The 21,282-nt window shown below is 46.1% G+C and overlaps 1 protein-coding gene across 2 annotated transcripts in view; it reads right to left on the bottom strand.

The window, feature by feature from the left end:
- Nucleotides 1–11,596, bottom strand: part of LOC102969928 (xanthine dehydrogenase/oxidase) — a 58,538-nt gene extending 46,942 nt beyond the window's left edge. For both annotated transcript variants that reach the window (XM_042982217.1, XM_042982218.1), the window contains exons 1-4: nucleotides 11,473–11,596; nucleotides 5,031–5,088; nucleotides 3,124–3,220; nucleotides 1,599–1,707 (exon numbers count right to left, since the gene is read on the bottom strand). In XM_042982217.1, the coding sequence (XP_042838151.1) occupies nucleotides 1,599–1,707; nucleotides 3,124–3,220; nucleotides 5,031–5,088; nucleotides 11,473–11,514 (306 nt within the window). In that variant the 5' untranslated portion in view covers nucleotides 11,515–11,596. The remainder of the gene's footprint in view (nucleotides 1–1,598; nucleotides 1,708–3,123; nucleotides 3,221–5,030; nucleotides 5,089–11,472) is intronic.
- Nucleotides 11,597–21,282: the final 9,686 nt, after the last annotated feature.

Here is a 21,282-nt window from a genome sequence, read left to right as displayed (position 1 = left end):
CAGGACACAACAATGGTCCAGGCAAGAGGGAATGTGACTCGGACCAGGCAGTAATTGGGGAAACTGACAGAAGATGAAGAAGCCATTGTAGGCTTTGGGAGTCAAGTAGACATCACTTCTGGATGGATTGGGTGTGATACAGGAGAGAAGGAATCACAGGTGACTCCTAGGTCTTGTCTTGAGCAAGTGGGCAGATGCTTTTGCCATTGATTCAGAGGGAGGAAGACTGGGGAAGAAAGAAGTCAGGGGCCAAATAGGATTTGTCAAGTTTGAGATTAGACATTCACATAGTGGTGTCAAGTAGGCAGTTGGAAATATGAAACTAACCTGTGAGGAGAGGTCAAAGCTGAAGATATAAATGTGAGTGCTGTGCACACGTAGATGGTATGAACTTGCCTAGGGGGAGTGTGCAGGGCAAGAGGAGAAGGGCCCAGGCCCCAGCCGGGAGGACATTGCAGTAATCAGGACCTCCACCGGCAGGGAGCCAGCACAGGGCACCAACTTGGAAGTAGGAAGAATTCGAACAAAGCGTAGTGTCATAGGAACCACAAGAGAAAAGCCAGTGGAAAAGCAGGAGTGAAATCTGGCTCTACAACAACTTGGGGCCAAAATAAGTGCATTGGGAATAAGAACCTGTACCATTGGAAATGAGGGTTTTGGCTGATTATTCAGACATGATCCCTGTGTTTAAACTGTTCTTTCATCTGCTTTCAAAGAAATTTAAGCTCAAAATAAAATTTCACGCCTCCCCTAGAATGCAGCCAGCTTGCTCAGCCAGAGGCCCTGACCCCACATTCACGTAAAAGTGCCCAAGAAAGGCACGATCTGAGCAACATGTCTCCTCAAATGGCCAGTGGGCCTGCCTCTGGTACCTTCTGTGACTATAATGTCCAGAAGACCCCTGCATCAGTTTCCCCACACTCTGGGGACAAGGGCCTTCCCTTCCCACAGCGCTCTGCTATCATTTCTTTCCACGTTGCCCCAAAGCATTGGATTCTCTCCACAAAACCTCTCAGATTACTGTCCACTCTTTGTACCTAATTTCCATCCACTGCCAGGTGGCCTGATACCATCAGGAAAAAAGCCTCGGTCAGACATTCAGATGCCTCTATTCTCTTCTTAAGCCCATCCTAACCTCCATGTTAGTGACGATAGAGGCATTGTAGTTCACATCTGTATTTTCTGCAGGCAGGACATGAGAGGAGCCATGGAATTACCATTCGAGGGAGCAGGGAATAGGCAGGCTTCTTAATCAAGAGCACAGAGCTTTTGGAATCTTGAATATGAGATGACAGAGGTTCCCTAAGCACACTCAGGGGGCTGGGTGGGGAGATCCATCACCCCTTCCCCCTTCGAGCTCTGGCATGACCCAACTGCCCTGGCCACCAGATCTGGTTGACCTCGTGGTTCCCCTGGGGTCATGCAATGGTCCCAGGAGGGAGCTTTAGGCCTGAGGCCTCGTCTTTCCACCTCATCACCCCCAGAGGAGATGGAGAGGTGGCCGGGCCACAGCACCTCCCGGCCAGGCAGTAACACTCAGCCTCACATTCCAAAGCAAGTCTGTAGCCCTTGGCTGAGCTTCTGTTTCCTCCAGTTACCTGCACAGGATGCAGCCTCGACTTGGTGCTTCCTATTCCTTCCACGGTCGTCACGGCAACATGATGCAAAGAACAGATGGGGGCCAGGCAGGCATTGGCAGAAAAGTGGCTGGAGCCCCAGATTAAGGTCATTTCATTGTCCACACAGGCCATCAGAGACTTTGAGACGCTTTGTGTCATTACTCCTCACTCTACGTTACATTCTGGCCTCTTCCACCGCTGTCCTCAAGTCTCCACCCAGGACTCTGGGCTAGCAACAAAGGAAGCCCCCCCCCATGCCCCGGGGAGACACGAGCCCCTGCAGGGTCCTATGGAGCATGCATCAGTGCATCCTAGGCCTCCGAGCTGGAGCACGGGCGCCAGGGTCACCCGCAGTCACCTCTTAGCCCGACCCTAGAGGCTGAGTCAAGAGGAAGTTGCCACAGGTTCCAGGCACAGTGTATGCTCCTCTCTCTGTAGGGCCCTTCCGAAGCCTCTCCAGTTTCAGAAGCTCCAGTCCCTTTTGCTCCCCAGCTCTCAGCTACCTCCTTTTCTCCCATGCTCTGTGGGGAACAGGGAGGGGCAGTCCCCGGGGAATATGAGACACCAGCCCCTTACACAGAGCTTCCTGATATCCATTTTTCTATGAACCCCTCATCCATTGACTCAACATCAGTTACTGAGGGCCAGTCACATGCCAGGCATTCTGCTGGGGGCTGAGGAAATGGAGGTGTGTACAATGCTCTTTAGAAGTCTGTGGTCAACTCAGGAAAATAGAAGCCAGCATAAAGATGCAATCTAAAGAGTTTATAGTAAGCGTTTCAGGAGGGCTGAGCACAGGGCGCTGTGGGACCTGCACAGACAAGGGGTACCCAACCCAACCTTAGGAGGTCAAGGAAGGCTTCCCGGAGGAGGTAATATTTTACCCAGTCTGAAAGAGCTAGCAAGAGTTAGCCAAGTAGAGAAGGCCTAGAAAAAGGGCACTCTAAGACTTGGATGACAACTTATGCAAAGACCAGGAAATCAGCGGGAAGAGAGTGTTAGGAGTCCACAGTTGTCCCAGGGGTGGGATGCTGGTCCAACGAAGGGAGAAAACTGGAGAGGCAAGGTGGGGCACACCTTCCTCTACGGGCCATGAGTGCTAAGCACAGTGATTGGACTTTATCCCATAGGCAGTTGAGACCAAGTAAAGCATTTCGTGGGATGGGAAATTAATCTGGATCTTAGAAAGGTCTCAGGAGAGCCTGGGTGGCTCAGTCAGTTAAGCCTCTGACTTTGGCTCAGGTTATGATCTTGTAGTTTGTGAGTTTGAGTCCCACGTCCGGCTCTGTGCTGACAGCTCAAGCCTGGAGCCTGCTTCGGATTCTGTGTCTCCCTCTCTCTCTGCCCCTCAACCTTCATGCTCTGTCTCTCTCTGTCTCAAAACTAAATAAACATCAAGAAAGGTCTCGTGTGCATGCACACACACACATGCACACACGCACTCACAACCTGACCCCTACATCACAGTCCTTGCATGGACAATCAGCCAGCTGGCAAAGGATACACGATCTTGTTCTGGAAACGATCATACTTGGAAAGCATCACCGTGCAAGCCCCGCAGCCCCCTTCTCCACAGCCCAGCTTGGTCCCGCTCAGCCCCACTGGATGGTCAAGGGTTAAGGAACATGAACTCACAGAAGTGTCTTTGCTGGGCCACTGGGAAGTGCATGTGCAGAGCCAGTCATCACCCCACATAGGCTCAAGCCCCTCAACCCAAGGAGGCAGCAGACCCACACAACCTCTGCCTCCAGAAAAGGCTGCACTGCACTCCAGAAGGCAGAGAATGGGATCATCCCCACTGCACAGAAGAAAGGTATCAGAGTCCCATCAGACAGCACCCTGGGACTGGGGTCCCACTGCTCTCCGATCCTGGAGATTTTTCTTGACTGCAGGGTCTTCCTGGCATGCTCTTCTAGGCTCCCAACCCTGTGGTCTCACTGAGCCGGTGAATCTGGCACCTCAAAGGCTGAGCATGTGGGGCAGCCCTCACATCACCCCGGCTGGGTATGCAATAAAACCACTCCCGCCTGAAAGAGACTTTGATCTATTCTGGGACCTACTGAGTCTCACCTCTTCACCTTGAACCTTTTGGGTGATGAAGTCCAGGAACCAAAATTAGGGTTGGATGAGGAGCTTTTGAATATCCACCCATAGGCTATGTGAACATAAATTAAAAGGAAGATTCTTTGAGGTTGGGGACCACTATTGGAGCCATCTCTTACATACACTGGCAGAAATTGATAACTTTGAGTTTGCTAACATGCCTAAGGAATAGGCCAGACTTGCCCTCTCCAGATGGAAAATCCAGGACAAAGTACACGAGAGCCAGACACCATCTGATAAGAGGCGAGTGAACTAGAGGTAAGGCCATGGACTTCAGACTTTTTTCTGTGGGAACTGAAAAAATCCTTTGTTGTCCCAGGACATATCACCTGAATGAGCCACTGGACATCCCTGCCCCTGGGGTGAGAGGAGGTCAGGATGAGCATCATCCCGGCAACCAACCCTGAATAGTTTCCAGTATGGTCGGGAGGTTAAGAGCCTGGCTCTGGGCTTTAGCCTGGGCTCTGTTAGCATTTGCCCAGAACATGAGCAAGAAGCAGGACCTTCTCATGTGCCAGCCTCACTTCCTCCTCTGTCAAAGGAATGGCTATGGGGATCAGTGAGATCACATATGAAAATCACCTTGAACTCCACCTACATATAGTAAGTGTTCTTTAAATGCCACCTCCTATCATATTTTCTCTGTTGTTTCTGTTCTAGGGTCTCAGAGTACTTTCCTACCTTGAAAGACCACAAGGTATTAGATGTTACAGAACCCTGCCTTCGCTGAGGGAAGAGGAGCATCCCAAGGGCCCCTCAGGACTCCACTGTCCCGTGCCTCCTGGGGCCCACCATCTCCATAATGGATGGCACCTCTATACAGTTCCCCAGCTCAGGCATCCTTTCCCAAAGAACACCCCTTCCTCCGACCTTCCCTCCGCCTTCACAGAGCTGGGAAGATTGCCAGGAAGCCCTCTATGGGTCAGCAGGGATCTCCTGAGGAAGGCCCCCTCCTCAAGGGGAATGGCGGTGAAGCTTAACTAGGGCTAATGAGGGCCATTCACAGCTCTTCATTTTACACGCCCTGGATTAAACCCTGGCATCACTTGAGTCTTACCTGGAAGAGATCTTAAGAAATATCAGGAAGAATCATCTCAGTGGACAGCAGATAATTTTACTCCTGGAAGGTTCAGATGACTTCCCAAAGTCACACAGCTGCTGAGTGACAGAGCTACAAAGCAGGGGCCCAGAGCCAGACTCTAGGGCTCTGTCCTCCACACTTCATGGCCTCCCACCCGTCACTAGAAAGTGACATAAGGCCTAGAGAATGAGTCCCCATCGCCCCCTCCCCCTCCAAAGTCAGGATACATTTTCTTCTCAGGTAGGCCAAAAGGGTTGTTTCTGGGTCCGCATTCTTCTCCACCACCTATAAGAGTAAAAACAAAAAGAAAAGATATCCTAGGTATACTTACCCATTGTCTCGCCCAAGAATCTGTGGAGTTAATAGGGATGTGCTAAATATATCATGAAAACCAAGGTCTTTTTCTTGATAATTCCACAAGAATGAACATACGATCTACAAGCCGTTCTGTGTACATGCCAATATTTTCCAAATCTAAAAGTCTTAGTGCTTTGCTCTGCACCTACCACGGAGGGCTTAGGTATTGCGCCTGCCGTGTTGGGCTGGCCAAGGCAGAGCCCCCTTAAAGTCAAACATCTCATTTCCAGCTGTTAGGTCACACCTGTGAATGCCAAGGACAACTAAGAATGGCAGCATGCAGGTCTCTGGCTATGCCTCCCAGCATGTACATTCTCAGACGGTAGAGAGCCAGTCTGTTGGCCTGTGTTCACAGGGAGTATTGTGTGTGTTGGGCTAGCACAGTCAATAACATCAACACATGTGAGATGTGGAGGAGATCTCAACCCAAAGGTCCACAAATGATATATTCAACAAGATGAAAATGTGGTCTACAAAGTGAGGTACCAGTTTTCAGTGCAAATAGTCAAAGGAAATCCATGACAACCTGTTTCACTACTCACATTCATCATATGTTATCAAGGGTAATAGGGTTTGGGTGATTGGGATGATTAAAGAGAGAATTTGTGACAAGAATTTCTTTCCAGAGAATGGTACTGTGAGACTTACATCTTGTTAAGCTTGAGGAGAGGAGGTATCTCATGCCTCAAACTTTGTGAGGGGGCTTCCATAGCCCTACATGTGAAGCTAACATACAGCCCTTGTAGACAGGGGATATAGCGGTCTGCATATCTAAAAGCTAGAGATAGGCTTACTGAAGAAGAAATGGCAGCATTGGAATTGGTGAGCACTCTCAGAGTTTGGGAAAGCAGAGGATGTGGAGGGTTGCCTGAGGACCTAGTGTAGTCCATGCAGAAGAGGGAAAGTTGGTGTGGAGTTGTTTAAATCATCCCCAGAACGCTGACTGCAGAGGGTGATGGGACCTCCAACAGAGTCTGTGTGGAGTAGTCCTCCCTAAACTGGAGACTGAGGAAGAGCTGCAGGCCAGAGGAAAGCACATGCCCGATGTCGTGAGACTTACAGTTGAATGCTCCCCGTGGTGGGAAGCCATCTTAACCAGCACTGATTAGATGAGAACTTTCTTGCTATCCTCACCTCTCTATCCTGAACTGAGACTGTGTATGGAAACTTAGAAATGACCACAGCACTGCTTTATTGATTAGGAGCAACCCAACAAGTCATAAAACTGACAGAATTTGCCCCTTGAAGAAAGTTTCAAGGAAAGTAGAAAAACAAATTAGCTTTCTTTTATTACACCCCACAGATCCAGTTTGTCCAAAGTCCTGGTTACAAAGTGCACACAAGGAGTTATTTCTTTTCTCTCAGAGAAGTCATAAACACACAAATAAAGATTCCTACCTCTTTTCCTGCAGGAAGAAGCCTCTTAGCTTACTACTACCCCCCAAATTGTAGCTTCTGCTTATCATCCAATTCGGTTTTCATCACATCTGTCCCCTGTTCTGTGCCTTCCGTGCCTTCCCATATGTTCAAGATAACATCCAAGTTCTTTAGACTGTGTTCCAAGACCTTTTTCCATTATGTTACTAACCTTCATTTCCAGCCTTTTCCTCTTCTACTTTCCTGACAATCTAGACTTTATACTCCAGTGAAACCTCTCCGGCAAACACTTTTTATATCACTCCAGGCACACCTGGTCCAACCTTCCTTGAATTCCTACAGAGAATGTCTGTGCCACCTCACAGCACGGCCTCAGGGTTGCTCCGGCAAATACCACAGAATCCTCTCTTGACAGCGCCAGTGGGCATTCTGAAGGACAAACGCTTCATGGGGATATGAGCTTAGGAAATGCTGGGTTCAGCAGATTGCTCTGATAAAATTTAAGCATCAAAACAAATAATAGCTCTAATGGATTATAAACCATTAAATAAAACTAAAATTTACGAGTCCAAAGTGGTAACTGATAAATAAACAGACTGGAGAGAAAGAAAGTTCTTTCTGACAGAAGAGTTCCAACTAATGAATACAGTTAGCCTAACCTTGCAATCAGCACAATAACTGACCAAGTCAAGAAACATCAATGGGAGCTAAAACTAGTGGGTGAAAGGTTGATGATCAAGATAGTTTCATAGACTCAGAGGATCTTCTCATGGATTACTGATTAACTCTAAAGAGTAAAAAAGTAATCTTACATTAGAGAAAACTGGTGGATGCCACCATAACCAAGTGATCAGAGTTTGCATCCCAAATAATGGAGGAGACTGACACCATGTGCCTCCTGATGCAACGCACTGAGAACCACTTATCGCTTCTCTGGAATTCCTGCCCAAAATGCAGACTCTGAATCTAATCAAAAGAAAGCATGACACAAACTCAAAATGAGAGACATTCTAAGAAATAATGGTCTAGTCTCTTCATAAACTTCAGTGTCACAAAAGACAAGGAAAGCTAAGGAGCCATTCTGGCTCGAGGGAAACTAACAGACGTGGCGACCAACTGCCGGAGTATGACCCTGGGTCCTGGGCTTGGGACCCTGCCGTGGTATGACCCTGGGACCCTAGGAGAAGTTAAAAATGACATTATTGGGGACATTGGAATATGCTGCAGAGGGGTGGCAGATTAGATAATAGTGTTAGGTCAATACCACATTCCCTGATTTTTAGAGACACTGGCTCTATAAGAATATTCTTACGCTTGGTTTAAGAGGTAAAATGGCATTATATCAGAAATTTACCCTCAAATGGTTCAAGAAGAAAATTGTATACTCTATGTATTTATTCCTATAATTACATACATAAATAAATATATAAAATTAATTAGGTACTTATATACATCTATATATCTACATGCATATCTATAAATAGATACATAAAAATCTAATACGTGTGTGTACCATATAAACATCTCGACGTGTGTGTGTGCGTGTGTGTATGTGTGTGTACATACAGAGAGAATGACAAAGTTAATGATAAAGTAAAATGTGACAAAATGTTAAGTTGGTGAATGTGAGTAGTCTGTAATATCTCTTTGTATTCTTCTTACAACGTTTTAGGCAAATTTAAGATAATTTCAAAGTGCAAAGTTTACAAACTAAACTTCTTCAGTAGAGGATTTCTAAGGGCTTTTAGTACTCATTCACTCATTCTGTCCTCATTAATTGGGCACCTGCTACGTGCCAACACTGTGCTAAGTGGTTTAAGAAGGCGGGGCGGGGGGAGGGAAATGGGTGATGAACATTGAGGAGGGCACTTGTTGGGATGAGCACTGGGTGTTGTATGTAAGTGATGAATCGTGGGAATCTACCCCCAAAACCAAGAGCACACTGTATACACTGTATGTTAGCTAACTTGACCATAAATTATATTAAAAGATAGTAATAAAATAAGATTCTGGGAAGGCATTAAAAAAAATAAACAAATACACCCTCTTCTAAAACAGAAAAGGTATATCTGAAAAGAGGGTCTCATGGGGAGAGTTTTCTGTGAAACACATTTTGCAATATATTACTTTGCCGAATGAAAATCCTTCTCCTTAACTGGTTCACAAGCTCCTGAATGGCTGATGCCTGGTCTTAGAGATCATATTCCTCCAGTGTGTACATACCCCACAGGCTTAGTCTACGGAGGAGCTTGTAAATGGGGGTGAGTGAGTGAGTGAGTGGAAGCCACTGAGAGGCTCTCTGTAGCTGCCACCTGCTTCTTGTGGGGATCACTCGTGGACACCTTTGGCTGCGCCCCACGTGCCAAAGCTGCCAGATTCCTCCAGGTGCCTCAATCTCCACGAAACGGAGTCACTGCCTGTAGAATCCCACCCACCAAAATGACTGTCACTACGATAACACCAAAATCCTAGGCAGTTCTTTCTTTCCCTCCAACTCTGACTCTACAACAGAGGATATGACACTGGTCATCAAGGCCCATCACTGCCACAGAAAACACTTGAGGTATTTGATCAGTGGCATCTTATACCCTGTCCAGAACCCGAGCTGGTGGAGACAGAGTCCTGGACGGTCTCACACAGGGAGAATAAGAGGCTTACATTTAAGAGTGAGTCACTAATTTCTGGGGTGCCTGAGTGGCTCAGTCGGTTAAGTGTCTGAATTTGCCTCAGGTCATGACCTTGCGGTTGGTGGGTTTGAGCCCCGCATCGCGCTCTGTGCTCACAGCTCAGAGCCTGGAGTCTGCTTCAGATTCTGTGTGTGTGTGTGTCTCTCTCTCTGCCCTCCCCCACTCATTCTCTCTCTCTCTCTCTCTTTCTCTCTCTCTGTCTCTCTCTCTCTCTCTCTCTCTCTCTCTTTATTTCAGGAATAAACATTAAAAATTTAAAAGAAAAAAAGAGTGAGTCGCCAATTCCAGCGGCTTCTCTGGTAAGTTCTCTGCATAATATCCAACACCAAAAGAGTTAGATATAGAAAGATCTTGGAAATAGAAATGGAAACAAACTTATTCACAGCTGCCTTGATCTGCCTGGGAATCCCTGCTTGGTCTTGTTTCCCAAGCAATGCTTTCACCTCATCACTTCTTATACTGCCTCTCCCCCTTTCTAGCAGATTCTCAAGAGGCCACAGGTTTATAACTTAGAACCTGAGTATGCATCACAGACACTGACAATAGGAAAAGCTTCCAGGGATAGTAGAGTGTGATGTGATGACACCATCTAGAAATTTGAAATTGCTCTTCTAAAGTGAAACGAAAATACGCGGGACACAGCTTTACCAAGCCAGTTGGACCCTGAAATGTCCTTTTCAGATCCAGTGGGTCACAGCACACCATCCCTAAAGAAGAGCAGAATCTTGTCCTGTCACACACAAACTGATGGCATAACAAATAATAGAATCTGAGACTAAGACACGGCCTTGGAAGTCACTGAATCCAGGTGCTCACTCGCAAACATTGACCAGAAAAATGCCACAGAAGATGCTTTGTGCGGGTAACCCTTCCAGAAAGCCAACTCTACTGTTTCTTGACACTCTCCAACGCAACCGCTGAGTGCAACAAAGTTGTTGGAAATGTCAGATGCCAAAGTCTCACAAGCGTCAACAGGGAAGTTTGCCCTGCCTCATGGCTAGCTGCCAGATGCCAGTCCTGAAAAGAAATCTACAGGGAGAGACACAAGAACCCAGAAGAACACGGCTGACCTCATCCTCAGTGCCTCCCGGTGGCACCACTCAAACTGAACCCGACGGTCTTCAGAGCATGGATGTTGCCATGGCTCATGCAATTCCCTTGCTAGTCACGCAAACACATCCTGACAATTTAACCACTACCCGCCCTGTGAAGTACATTTTCGTTCTTGAAAATTACCTCAAACGTCACCCAATCTCTCAACTCAAAAGTGCCAGTAGAGCAAAACAGATAAAACTACCCTTGTTTGGAGGGGGTTGGGCACCTTGGACACATGGCCATTTACAAGATAAAACTATGGCTGTCCTTTTACTGTCCCTCTCATTCCCTACTGGGTTTCCGGAGCAGGCCAGGGTACCCCAGCAGTGGTGGGGGGAAGGGGATGGGACTAGGCACGTGCTTACACCCCCCCCACCCCTCACCTGCAGTGAAATTGGCAAAGATTCATAGCCTTGCTGTGCCTGGAAGACTGGTACCCACATCATAAGGCCCCCTCTGCTCCACAACCCCTACCTTCTCCACGTCCCTATGTAAAAATGGAGGTCACCCAAGGGGCAATTTTATCAAAGTAAGAGACTAGAAACATTTATTGCAATACTGGGGAGGGGGAGAGGGGAGAGAAACATGCCCCTTACGGGAGGAAAAAAACAACAAAAAACTGTGGCTTGCCACAAGATGTCAGTAAATGTCCTCACAAGTTAGCTGTCACATTTACGTATGTGAAATATCTGAATCAAAGGCTAAGAACTTCTTCTATCCCAGTATTAGCAAGAAAACAAGTTCCTGCTCCTTCTCTCAGTAAAGACAACAACGAAAGCCTCAGGATGTGTTGGAATAAACACAAAGACGGAGGCATGGTGGGTGACCTCCAGTCTCACCCAGGAAGGACCCTGTGACCTTTTCCCGCTTTGTGCCAGGGTCTCTGCTGCTGCAGAGTCGCTGGCAACTGAGACCGCTCTTCTCGCCTGCCTCCCCCCCACTCCTTTGCCCCTGGAGTGTTTTGACTGTGTTCTAGCTCTGAGAAGGTTTTCTCTCCCCAGTGTTACCCCAAATGCAGCAAGCCTTTGGAGGGAGAAAGAGAAAGAGGGGAGAGAGAGAAAGAGAATAGGAAAGAGAGAACAGGCCTCTTCCAAAGGACAAACTTCCGTTCAGGGGAGCGGAGAAGCCAGACCAAAGGACAGTTCGATCTTACCTTTTTGCCGTTCACAAAGAAAACCAACTCATCCGCTGTCATTGTTACAGGATGGGGTGTGGGGCCCCTGCCTCCAGATGCTTTGCTCCCAAGAGGCACCAGCTGGTATGGCCCCTTGACAACTTGGAAACTACACCTCCCAATAAAATGAAACCTGGCCAGCCAATGGGAAGAAACCAGCCTAGAGCCTCAGGGCACAGGGTGTTCTTGGCAAAAGCTACCGGTTTACATAATCAAGAAAAATGCAAACACTCCTACCTGGTAAATCGCCCTCCCCACACCTGTGTCAAAGAGCACAGCAGGAGGCCCGTGCAAAAACCCAGAAACCGGGAAGGGGAGGGCCTTGCCGCCAGGTGACCTGCTGTCATTAGCACTGCCCTCATGGAACCTGCTTCTTCTCCCCGCTGCTGCAGCCACAGAAGGAAGAAGGGCCATGTGCAGAGCCACGGTAGTAGAAATGACCCACACCCTCCACGTCCACACTTGTCATTTTACCATTCAGGTTTACAGCAACCCAGACTCAGCACTTAGACAAAGGACTCATTCTCCCACAGCCTGGAGGACCACAGGGGTCACAAGCCACGGAGCCCAGTGATCCAGAAGCAAAACCTAGCATTGGACCTCAGCATTGTTGTCTTCAGAACTCAGCTGGTTTCATCCTGTAAATGGGTATATGTATGACCCCAAGAGCTGAGTGCCTGAGAGGCAAATGATACATTTTAGTAGTACTTGGTAAGTTTGCCAAGAACCCAAATATTTCCAACTATTGCACCTGTATTCTCAACAGCACAACAAAAATCATCCTGATAACAAACGATTTTTGAAGTTTTTCTTTTGTTTATTTCTCTCAGGGAAAGGCCTCTCATTGGCTCCCAGAGTAACTCCTAAGAATATTTCAAAATATCAACAATAAACCAATATCAATATCAATAAATTAAAACAGCCACACCATAGAGGCACAGGCCAACTTGACACAGAGCTGAAAGCCTTCTCCCATCCAGTATCAATTTCTGGTGTGAACACACCTGAACGTCGCCCACCTGGACGGCGCCATAGGCTCTCTGTGGTCAGCACCCGCCTGTGCCTCCCAGCTCACACACGTGCACACACACGAGTGTTCCCGCCCGTCTTCTTCAGTCCTCTGACAACGCACATGGCTACTCAGCCAGCCTCTCTGAAGGAGGTCACTTGAAGGAGGTCACTTCCCCTGAGCCCCTCGCAGTCTACCTGGAGGAAGAAAGGAGGATCAGGCAGAAGTAGTCGGTGTAGCAACAGCTCACTGAAACCGCAGACTGCCAGGACACTGTCAACACAATGCCCTCTTGCTCCACAGACTTTATTTAAGCAGGAGATGAAATCTCACTTGTAGGGTGACCAAGCGTCCCTGTTCGGTCCCCACTATCCTGCTTTAAACACTCATACTGGGACCAACCTCTCAGTCCAGGACAAAGTGGGATGACCGGTCACCATAAAACATTGGTTCTTAACTAGGGGGTTGGCGGGAGGAGATATTCCCATGTCCTTACCATGACTGAGAGGTGCTACTGGCATCTAGTGGATAAGAAATTGGGGACTGGGGATGCTACTAAACACCCTGCAATGCAGAGGACAGCACCCCCACCCCCCCCGCCACACACACACACACACACACACACACACACAACAGAGAATTATCTGGTCTTTAAATGTCAATAGAGGCAAGATTGAGAAGTGCTCCAAAAGGAAGAAGGAGGAAGGAGGTGGGGAGAGGTAGAAGGACTGGGTCTGGGTGGTATTTCATACTAGGGCAATACTCCCTGACCACACTCACATCTCTGTGGTTGACAGGCTTTCCCTCTATCCACTGATCCAACCAGTTTTGCAAGCCCTTTACTTCCTCCTGGCTAGACTGCAGCCAAAGTCCTAGGAGACTCTCAATGTGAAGGTGGGGGGCAGAGGAAAGAGCTCAGTGTTGAGGGTTGGGTAATCAGGCTTAAATAATGGCTCTAGAACTGCTGTGTGACCTTTGGCAAAAATCACTCTCTTGGTCTCAATCTCATTTATGAAATGGGGGTGACTGCCTACTTTGTAAGAATCCCGTCTAGTAAGAATTAAATGAGACCCAGGTTAGGCAACCGCCCTTCAGCCTGTTTCTCTATCTAGACGTGAAATTCCTCTGTTACTGTGAGCATTAAAAAAACAAAAGTGAAATAAATTTTTAATAAGGGCCTTTGTTGTCATTCAGGTTTTATTTCTGTACTAACTATAGTAACTGGTTTATCTCCGTAATACTGAGATTTGGCAAAACTTTGACTTTCTATGGTTGCTCACTATCCAACAGAAAACAAGGACCATTTCCTTCTCTGTAAGTTTTCAACATGTCACAAATTAGAAGAAAACAGTCCAAAGTAAGCATTTCCTCCCCCCACCTCCCCAAGCTGAAGATCTCCTGCATATGCTTTCAATGTTGGGATGAATTCTCAAATTTGGGCTGAATGAATGGGATCTCGGGGCTTGAAATAGGGCCACTGTGGCTTACGCTATGTGAACTTACCCTGTTTTCCCTAAGGAATGCCTTGGTTTATAATAGACACTGTGTGGGCACGTGAAGTCTCAAAGTCCACAGAAAGGCCAAATGAGTCCCGAGGCCCCCTGAACAGAAGCATCTTCCCTTCTGGAACAACACTTGTGGGAAATCACTAGAGTGAAGAATGAAAACACTGCCGAGAGAAGTCCTTATTTCTGGAACAGTGAGCTCCCTTGGGTCCAAGCACCCCCTGGAGGAAAAGCAATTCAGGAGAACTTCTGGAATATTCTCTGGAGGTCTGCTCAGGGCCAGACAACAGCTGTCGAGCCTCTATTACTTTGGAGGGGTTCTCGGGCAGGCAGGCCACACACATGTCCTGGCAGGTCCTGATGCCTGCAGAAGTCCTCCTGCCAGTCCTGAACCAGCCTGGGCTGCCTCACTGCATGGGGGGTCCTTTCTTTGCTTCACACCTGAATTTGCATTTTGATCTGTACCTTAGGGCATTTTCTCTTTTTGTTTTGTTTTTTTTTTCACTTTTGACAAACTTCACTTGAAAAGAAAAAAACAGGGGTACCTGGGTGGCTCAGTGGGTTAAGCATCCAACTTCATCTCAGGTCATGATCTTGTGGTTGATGGGTTCGAGCCCTGTGTCAGGCTCTATGCTAACAGCACAGAACCTGGAGTCTGCTTCAGATTCTGTGTCTCCTCCTCTCTCTGCACTTCCCATGCTCATGCTTTGTCTCTCTCTGTCTCTCAATAGCAAATAAATGATAAGAAAAAAAGAATCACTTTTCTTGCAAAATATTCCATTACTCAGGTTGTTTGTTTTTTGTTTGTTTGTTTGTTTGTTTGTTTGTTTGCGGGGGGGAGGTGGGTTTCTTTTATGAAGTTTGTTTTTGTTTTTTGTTTCTTTCCTAAGACTGATCTCCGTCTTAGATATGCTCATGCTGGATTCAAGATTTTGCTATGTTCCCGGAACATCGCTGTGCAGGACCTGCCTTCCCGTGTGCTCCCAGACATCTAGATTGTTATCCAGCCCTAATCACATTCTTGACACCTGAATAGCGTATTATGATTTCATTTGATCTTTATAGCAGCCCTGCAAGATGGGCAGGGAAGTTATTATTATCTCCTCTTTCCAGACAAAGAAGATGAGGGGCAAAGAGGTTGACTTGCCAATAATGCCACAGCACGCTTGTCTGTTACCCACTCCCCAGCAGAGAGATCATCTCTTGGATGGTTCTCCCCTAACGTGGAGCATACACGCAGGACTGTCAGCGTGGCATTCTCAGTGCAGCTGGAATCCAGCCTGCTGGTGGCTGAAGTGTCTTCCACGCCCGGGTGGTGAGCCCTGGGTGGGGGAGCAGAACTGCGTCACTGCTGTGTCGCCGGGGCCTAGTGTACTGCCAGGTGTGCAAGAAGGATCAATAAATGCTTATTGGGTGAGCCCACGATGCAAGGCATAGGGTGTATTTTCAGAAATGTCTAAGCCCCTGACTTTTTTCTTGATTCATTAGATTTTTTTTTAGTATAGTTGGCACAGATTACATTGGTTTCAACCATATACGTAGGTATTAAATGCCTCTGTATATTGTGCTGTGCTCACCACAGGCGTAGCTCCCTTCTGTCACCATACGACACTATTGCGATATCATTGACTACATTCCCTATGCTGTACTTTTTTCATCCGCATCACTTATTCATTCCATAACTAGAAGCCCGCACTTCCCACACCCCTTCACCCGTTTGCCCATCCCTCTACCGCCCTCCCCCTGGCAATCAGCAGGTCTCTGTATGGATAGATCCGATTCTGATTTGTGTTTGTTTGTTCACTTCTGTTGTTTCTTTAGATTCCCCATATAACTGAAGTCATATGGTATTTGGCTTTCTCAATCTGACTTTTCTCACTTAGCATAATGCCCACTAGGTCCCCCTGACTCTCATTGAATAACAGAACTTTCTTCCATGTTATTAGCAACATTCAGTTCCTTCCTAGCTCCTTTCCAACTAACCTTCTATTGTTGATATCAGGTAACCAGCTAGTATTCGTCAGCAACAAGTCATCCTTTATTACTTTGGAGGAAATCAACCCTTGATATTCTACACACATCTGGGAAGTAGATCCTTCTAGAATCAAGAAGTTGGTATTATCGAAAAAGGAACTGAGTCAAAACTAAAAGCTTCTGAATTTCACCCTAGGTCAGTTACTGCAGGCACACAAAAGCTCAAGGAATAGAAAAAGCCCAGAAGCAATTTAAACCCACTTTATCTGTCTGCATCTGTTATGTTTTTTGATAACGTCTTTTGTACTCAATAAACTCTGTAACCCTGGGGGCATTTGTGGCGAGGACAATATGGGCTTGTCTGGACAGAATGTAAGGTCTCTCTTTCCAATCTGAGAGCTCCAGCACAAAGCAGGAAGGAGAGTCCTTACTTGTAGCTCATGCAAAGGATCAACTCACATTTGCTATGTAGACAATATGGCCCAATGAGTAGCCATGTAGGAAAATTATTTGCACAATTTGTTTGCACCTCCTATTCTTCTCACCTGACTTGTTTTCCTTATTATCATCTGAAATACTATACAATGTACCTACTTACGTGTTTATTGTCTGCACCCTATTCTCTCTGCACCCAAGAGAATGTAAGTATGGCAGACATGTCTACCTTTTCACCAAATGTTCATGCCCTCCTTCTCTAATGAAGAGTTTCTGCTGGGAGGTCACTCACCATTTCCCATCCCCTTATATGCGAGGCAGCCCTATGACTGGGTTCTCACGAATATAATATGGGCGAAAGTGGTGTTCACAATATCTAGGCTCCCAACCTCTCTCTCCCACTGTCTGATCACTAACGTCAATGCCCAGGGTGACCTTGGAAGCCACACACTGAAAATGGCAGAACTTCCTGTCAGCCTAAATGCTTTAAAAAGTATAGTAATCTGAGGTGCCTGGGTGGCTGAGTTGCTTAGGCATCCAACTCTTGCTATCGGCTCAGGTCATAATCTCATGGTTTGTGGGTTTGAGCCCTGAGTCAGGCTCTGCGCTGATAGCATGAAGCCTACTTGGGATTCTCTCTCTCTCCCTCCCTCTCTCTACCTCTCCCACCACCCACCTCCTGCTTGTGCATACATGCTTGCTCTCTCTCTCTCTCTCTCTCTCTCTCTCAAAATAAACAAATAAACTTAAAAATAAATACAAAAATCTGAGTATTCGCTTCCACCACCCTTGTAGCTATTGGGAAGGAAGATTTTCCCCCTACTATTCAAAGTGATTCTAGACGGTCTAAGAATTAAATTGACAAGAGACAGTTAAACGGGAGAAAAAGAAAAACAAAGTTTAATTACCTGCACACAGAGGACCAATAACAAAATTGAAACCCAAGTAAATGATCAAGCCTGGCAGTATGTCTATTTTTTAGACAAAGAAACAAATGTGTTAGGAACTGATAGGACAAAGAAAACTTATGTTCAAGAGCTTCAGTTGGTAAAGAATTCTAAACAGAATTTGGACTGGGTAGTAAATTAATAAAAGTAGCAAGGTTTATACAGTCTTCTTTGCCCTAAATTTCCTATCTATGGTGACAAAGACGTCTTGGTACAGAGAGGATACCTTTCACAGGGATAATTTATTTCCTGCTTTCTGGAGACAAAGGCTGGGGCGGGGGTGCAGTCAGGATGTTCTTCTTGTTCTGGTTATTTCTTAAATAACTTTAATTCAATAAAATTAATATGCCAAAATGGTAAATTTTGGGGGCAGCTTTCCCTTGGCTCCCACATCATCTAGGTGACTTTATAGAAACAAGAAATAAGTCTGTATTGTGCTTACCCACTGAGATTTCTGGGATTGTCTGTTACAGCACCTAGTATTACATCTACTAATACAATATGTTTGCCAAGGGCAGAGATGTTTATCTGTTTTCTTCAGTAGAAAGCAGAGCCCCCTTGAGTGGAAAACACTACATGGACATGATAGACACAATATTTATTCAAAAAAATACTTGTTGAATAATGAATGAAGAACAAATGAATGAATAACAGCAAGGCCAGAACATGGTTTTAATTAAAGGCAAGTAAGCAGGGCTTGAATGTCTGACTTGGTCCACTTGCAAAGCTGCATGTGGAAGCAATGTCACCAAGGATCATGGGCTCCTGAACAAAAGACAACTTTGGTCTCATCCCCAGGTCCTTGGCCTTAAGTGTCCACATCCCCACACTCTGTTTTAAGGATGGGCTTCAGAGCAGCCCTTTACACCGGGCAATAGTCACACAACCATTTCATTTATCAGTTTTTTTGGGGGGGGGGGGATCACAACATAAAATTTTATTTTTTTATATCAAATTTATTGTCACATTGGTTTCCATACAACACACAGTGCTCATCCCAACAGGTGCCCTCCTCAATACCTATCACCCACCCTCCCCCTCCCCCCCACCCCCCATCAACCCTCAGGTTGTTCTCAGTTTTTAAGAGTCTCTTATGCTTTGGCTCTCTCTCACTCTAGCCTCTTTTTTTTCCCCCCTCCACCAGGGTCTTCTGTTAAGTTTCTCAGGATCCACATAAGAGTGAAACCATATGGTATCTGTCTTTCTCTGTATGACTTATTTCACCTTGCATAACACTCTCCAGTTCCATCCACATTGCTACAAAAGGCCATATTTCATTCTTTCTCGTTGCCACACAGTATTCCATTGTGTATATAAACCACAATTTCTGTATCCATTCATCAGTTGATGGACATTTAGGCTCTTCCAATAATTTGGCTATTGTTGAAAGTGCTGCTGTAACATTGGTATACAAGTGCCCTTACACATCAGCACTCCTGTATCCCTTGGGTAAATTCCTAGCAGTGCTATTGCTGGGTCATAGGGTAGGTCTATTTTTAATTTTTTGAGGAACCTCCACACCGCTTTCCAGAGCGGCTGCACCAGTTCGCATTCCCACCAGCAGTGCCAGAGGGTTCCCGTTTCTCCACATCTTCTCCAGCATCTATAGTCTCCTGATTTGTTCATTTTAACCACTCTGACTGGCATTAGGTGGTATCTGAGTGTGGTTTTGATTTGCATTTCCCTGATGAGGAGCGACGTTGAGCATCTTTTCATGTGCCTGTCGGCCATCCGGATGTCTTCTTTAGAGAAGTGTCTATTCATGTCTTCTGCCCGTTTCTTCACTGGATTATTTGTTTTTCAGGTGTGGAGTTTGGTGAGCTCTTTATAGATTTTGGATACTAGCCCTTTGTCCAATATGTCATTTGCAAATATCTTTTCCCATTCCATTGGTTGCCTTTTAGTTTTGTTGATTGTTTCCTTTGCTGTGCAGAAGCTTTTTATCTTCATGAGGTCCCAATAGTTCATTTTTGCTTTTAATTCCCTTGCCTTTCGGGATGTGTCAAGTAAGAAATTGCTGCGGTTGGGGCACCTGGGTGGCTCAGTCGGTTGAGCAACCAACTTCAGCTCAGGTCGTGATCTCACGGTTTGTGAGTTTGAGCCCTGTGTCAGGCTCTGTGCTGCCAGCTCAGAGCCTGGAACCTGTTTCAGATTCTGTGTCTCCCCCTCTCTCTGACCCTCCCCCACTCATGCTCTGTCTCTCTCTGCCTCAGAAATAAATAAACATTAAAAAAATTTTAAGAAAGAAAGAAATTGCTGCGGCTGAGGTCAGAGAGGTTTTTTCCTGCTTTCCCCTCTTAGGGTTTTGACGGTTTCCTGTCTCACATTCAGGTCTTTCATCCATTTTGAGTTTATTTTTGTGAATGGTGTAAGAAAGTGGTCTAGTTTCATCCTTCTGCATGATGCTGTCCAGTTCTCCCAGCACTGTTTGTTAAAGAGACTGTTTTTTTTCCATTGGATATTCTTTCCTGCTTTGTCAAAGATTAGTTGGCCATATGTTTGTGGGTCTAGTTCTGGGGTTTCTTTTCTATTCCATTGGTCTATGTGTCTGTCATTTATCAGTTTTAATGTTACTCTGCTGTATCCTAGACACTGTACTGCGTATTGATCAACTATAGGGTCAGAGAGGCTTAAAGAGCACCTCATTGTACCTTATAGATAAGTCAGGATCCCTGAGCCAGCACTGTAGACCCAGAACTTACCTTCCTTCCTAAATATCAACACTCCCCAGTGCAGAGATGCAGAATTCAGTCTTATATACTGATATCCTCAAAGTATTTATCATATGAAAATTTGAGAGCTTCCTTCAGCCCTCCCCAACCCAGTTTTATTACAGTAGTCTGTCAGATGACAATTCAGGATGCAGGCCTCTACAGGGAGATCACCTGCTGTTCCCATTCTAAATTTGTCATTGAATCAGAATGCTCCACAGGAACAAGTGATGCTAATGCTGTTTTTTGATTTTTCTTTTAAAAAGGAAGGAACTCCTTCTCTTCTGGAAAAAAAAGTCCATTAAACCACTGTTAATATCATAAAGCATACAACCCCAAAGTAGAACATAGTCCCCAAAGTAATCAGGGGCAGAAGGCGAGCTAGCCACCTCAGACTTGTTCTCTGGAACGTTTCATTTTCCCAGTGTTCAGGGAGAAGATGTGGAAACTGGAGTCACCTGCATGGAGGCTTCCATCCTCACACATCCTTCACTGCGGTCTTGTCCCTGCCTGGATGATGCTGTCCGCTGCGGATGGCACCAGTGCCGCACTTTTGGAAGAGGTCTACCCCTTTTTCCAGAGCCATAAAAGCCAGCTGATCATTGCATCTGAGGGTTAATGTTTGAGATTTTAGCCATCCATGAGTAATTCCCAAGTCTCAGGATATGATATCTGCTGGTTTTCTGAAGCATGGGTTTTAATCTCATGAGCTAGGCTGCCCCATCCATATCACAGCACACTGAGAAATTCTCACTGACAGATTTCAGGGGCTGCTTATACTGTTAGTTTTGTTTTAATACATTTCGTGACAACTGGAGAAATTAGGACGTCCACATCGCCTTACTGACTTAACAACTTGAAGCTCTTTTAGGCGAGTATATGGCTCTTGCTATAAAGGCTGCAGTGGGAGGCCTCCAGTTCTGAGGCCAGTCTACAGGCCAAAGCTAAATCACTTCCACAGTGGGAGACATTTTGAAGAGGACAAAGATTTACGAGGTCGCGAATATGTGCCAGGTCCTGGGCTGGTCATTCTATATGGATCTCATTTACTTTGTAAAACATCCCTATGACCTAGATATAATTTCTTGTTTTCTATATAAGGAAGCTGTCTGGGATCAGAGGGGTTAAATAACTCATGTCTGGTAAGGGGGAACCAGGATTTAAACCAAGTCCCTCTGAGACTAGAACCCTCAGACAGCAACAGAGAG

Source organism: Panthera tigris, chromosome A3, assembly GCF_018350195.1.
Source record: "Panthera tigris isolate Pti1 chromosome A3, P.tigris_Pti1_mat1.1, whole genome shotgun sequence".
NCBI lineage: Eukaryota > Metazoa > Chordata > Mammalia > Carnivora > Felidae > Panthera > Panthera tigris.
Note: the sequence above shows the minus strand (reverse complement) of the source record. Positions and strands in the feature narration are given on the sequence as shown.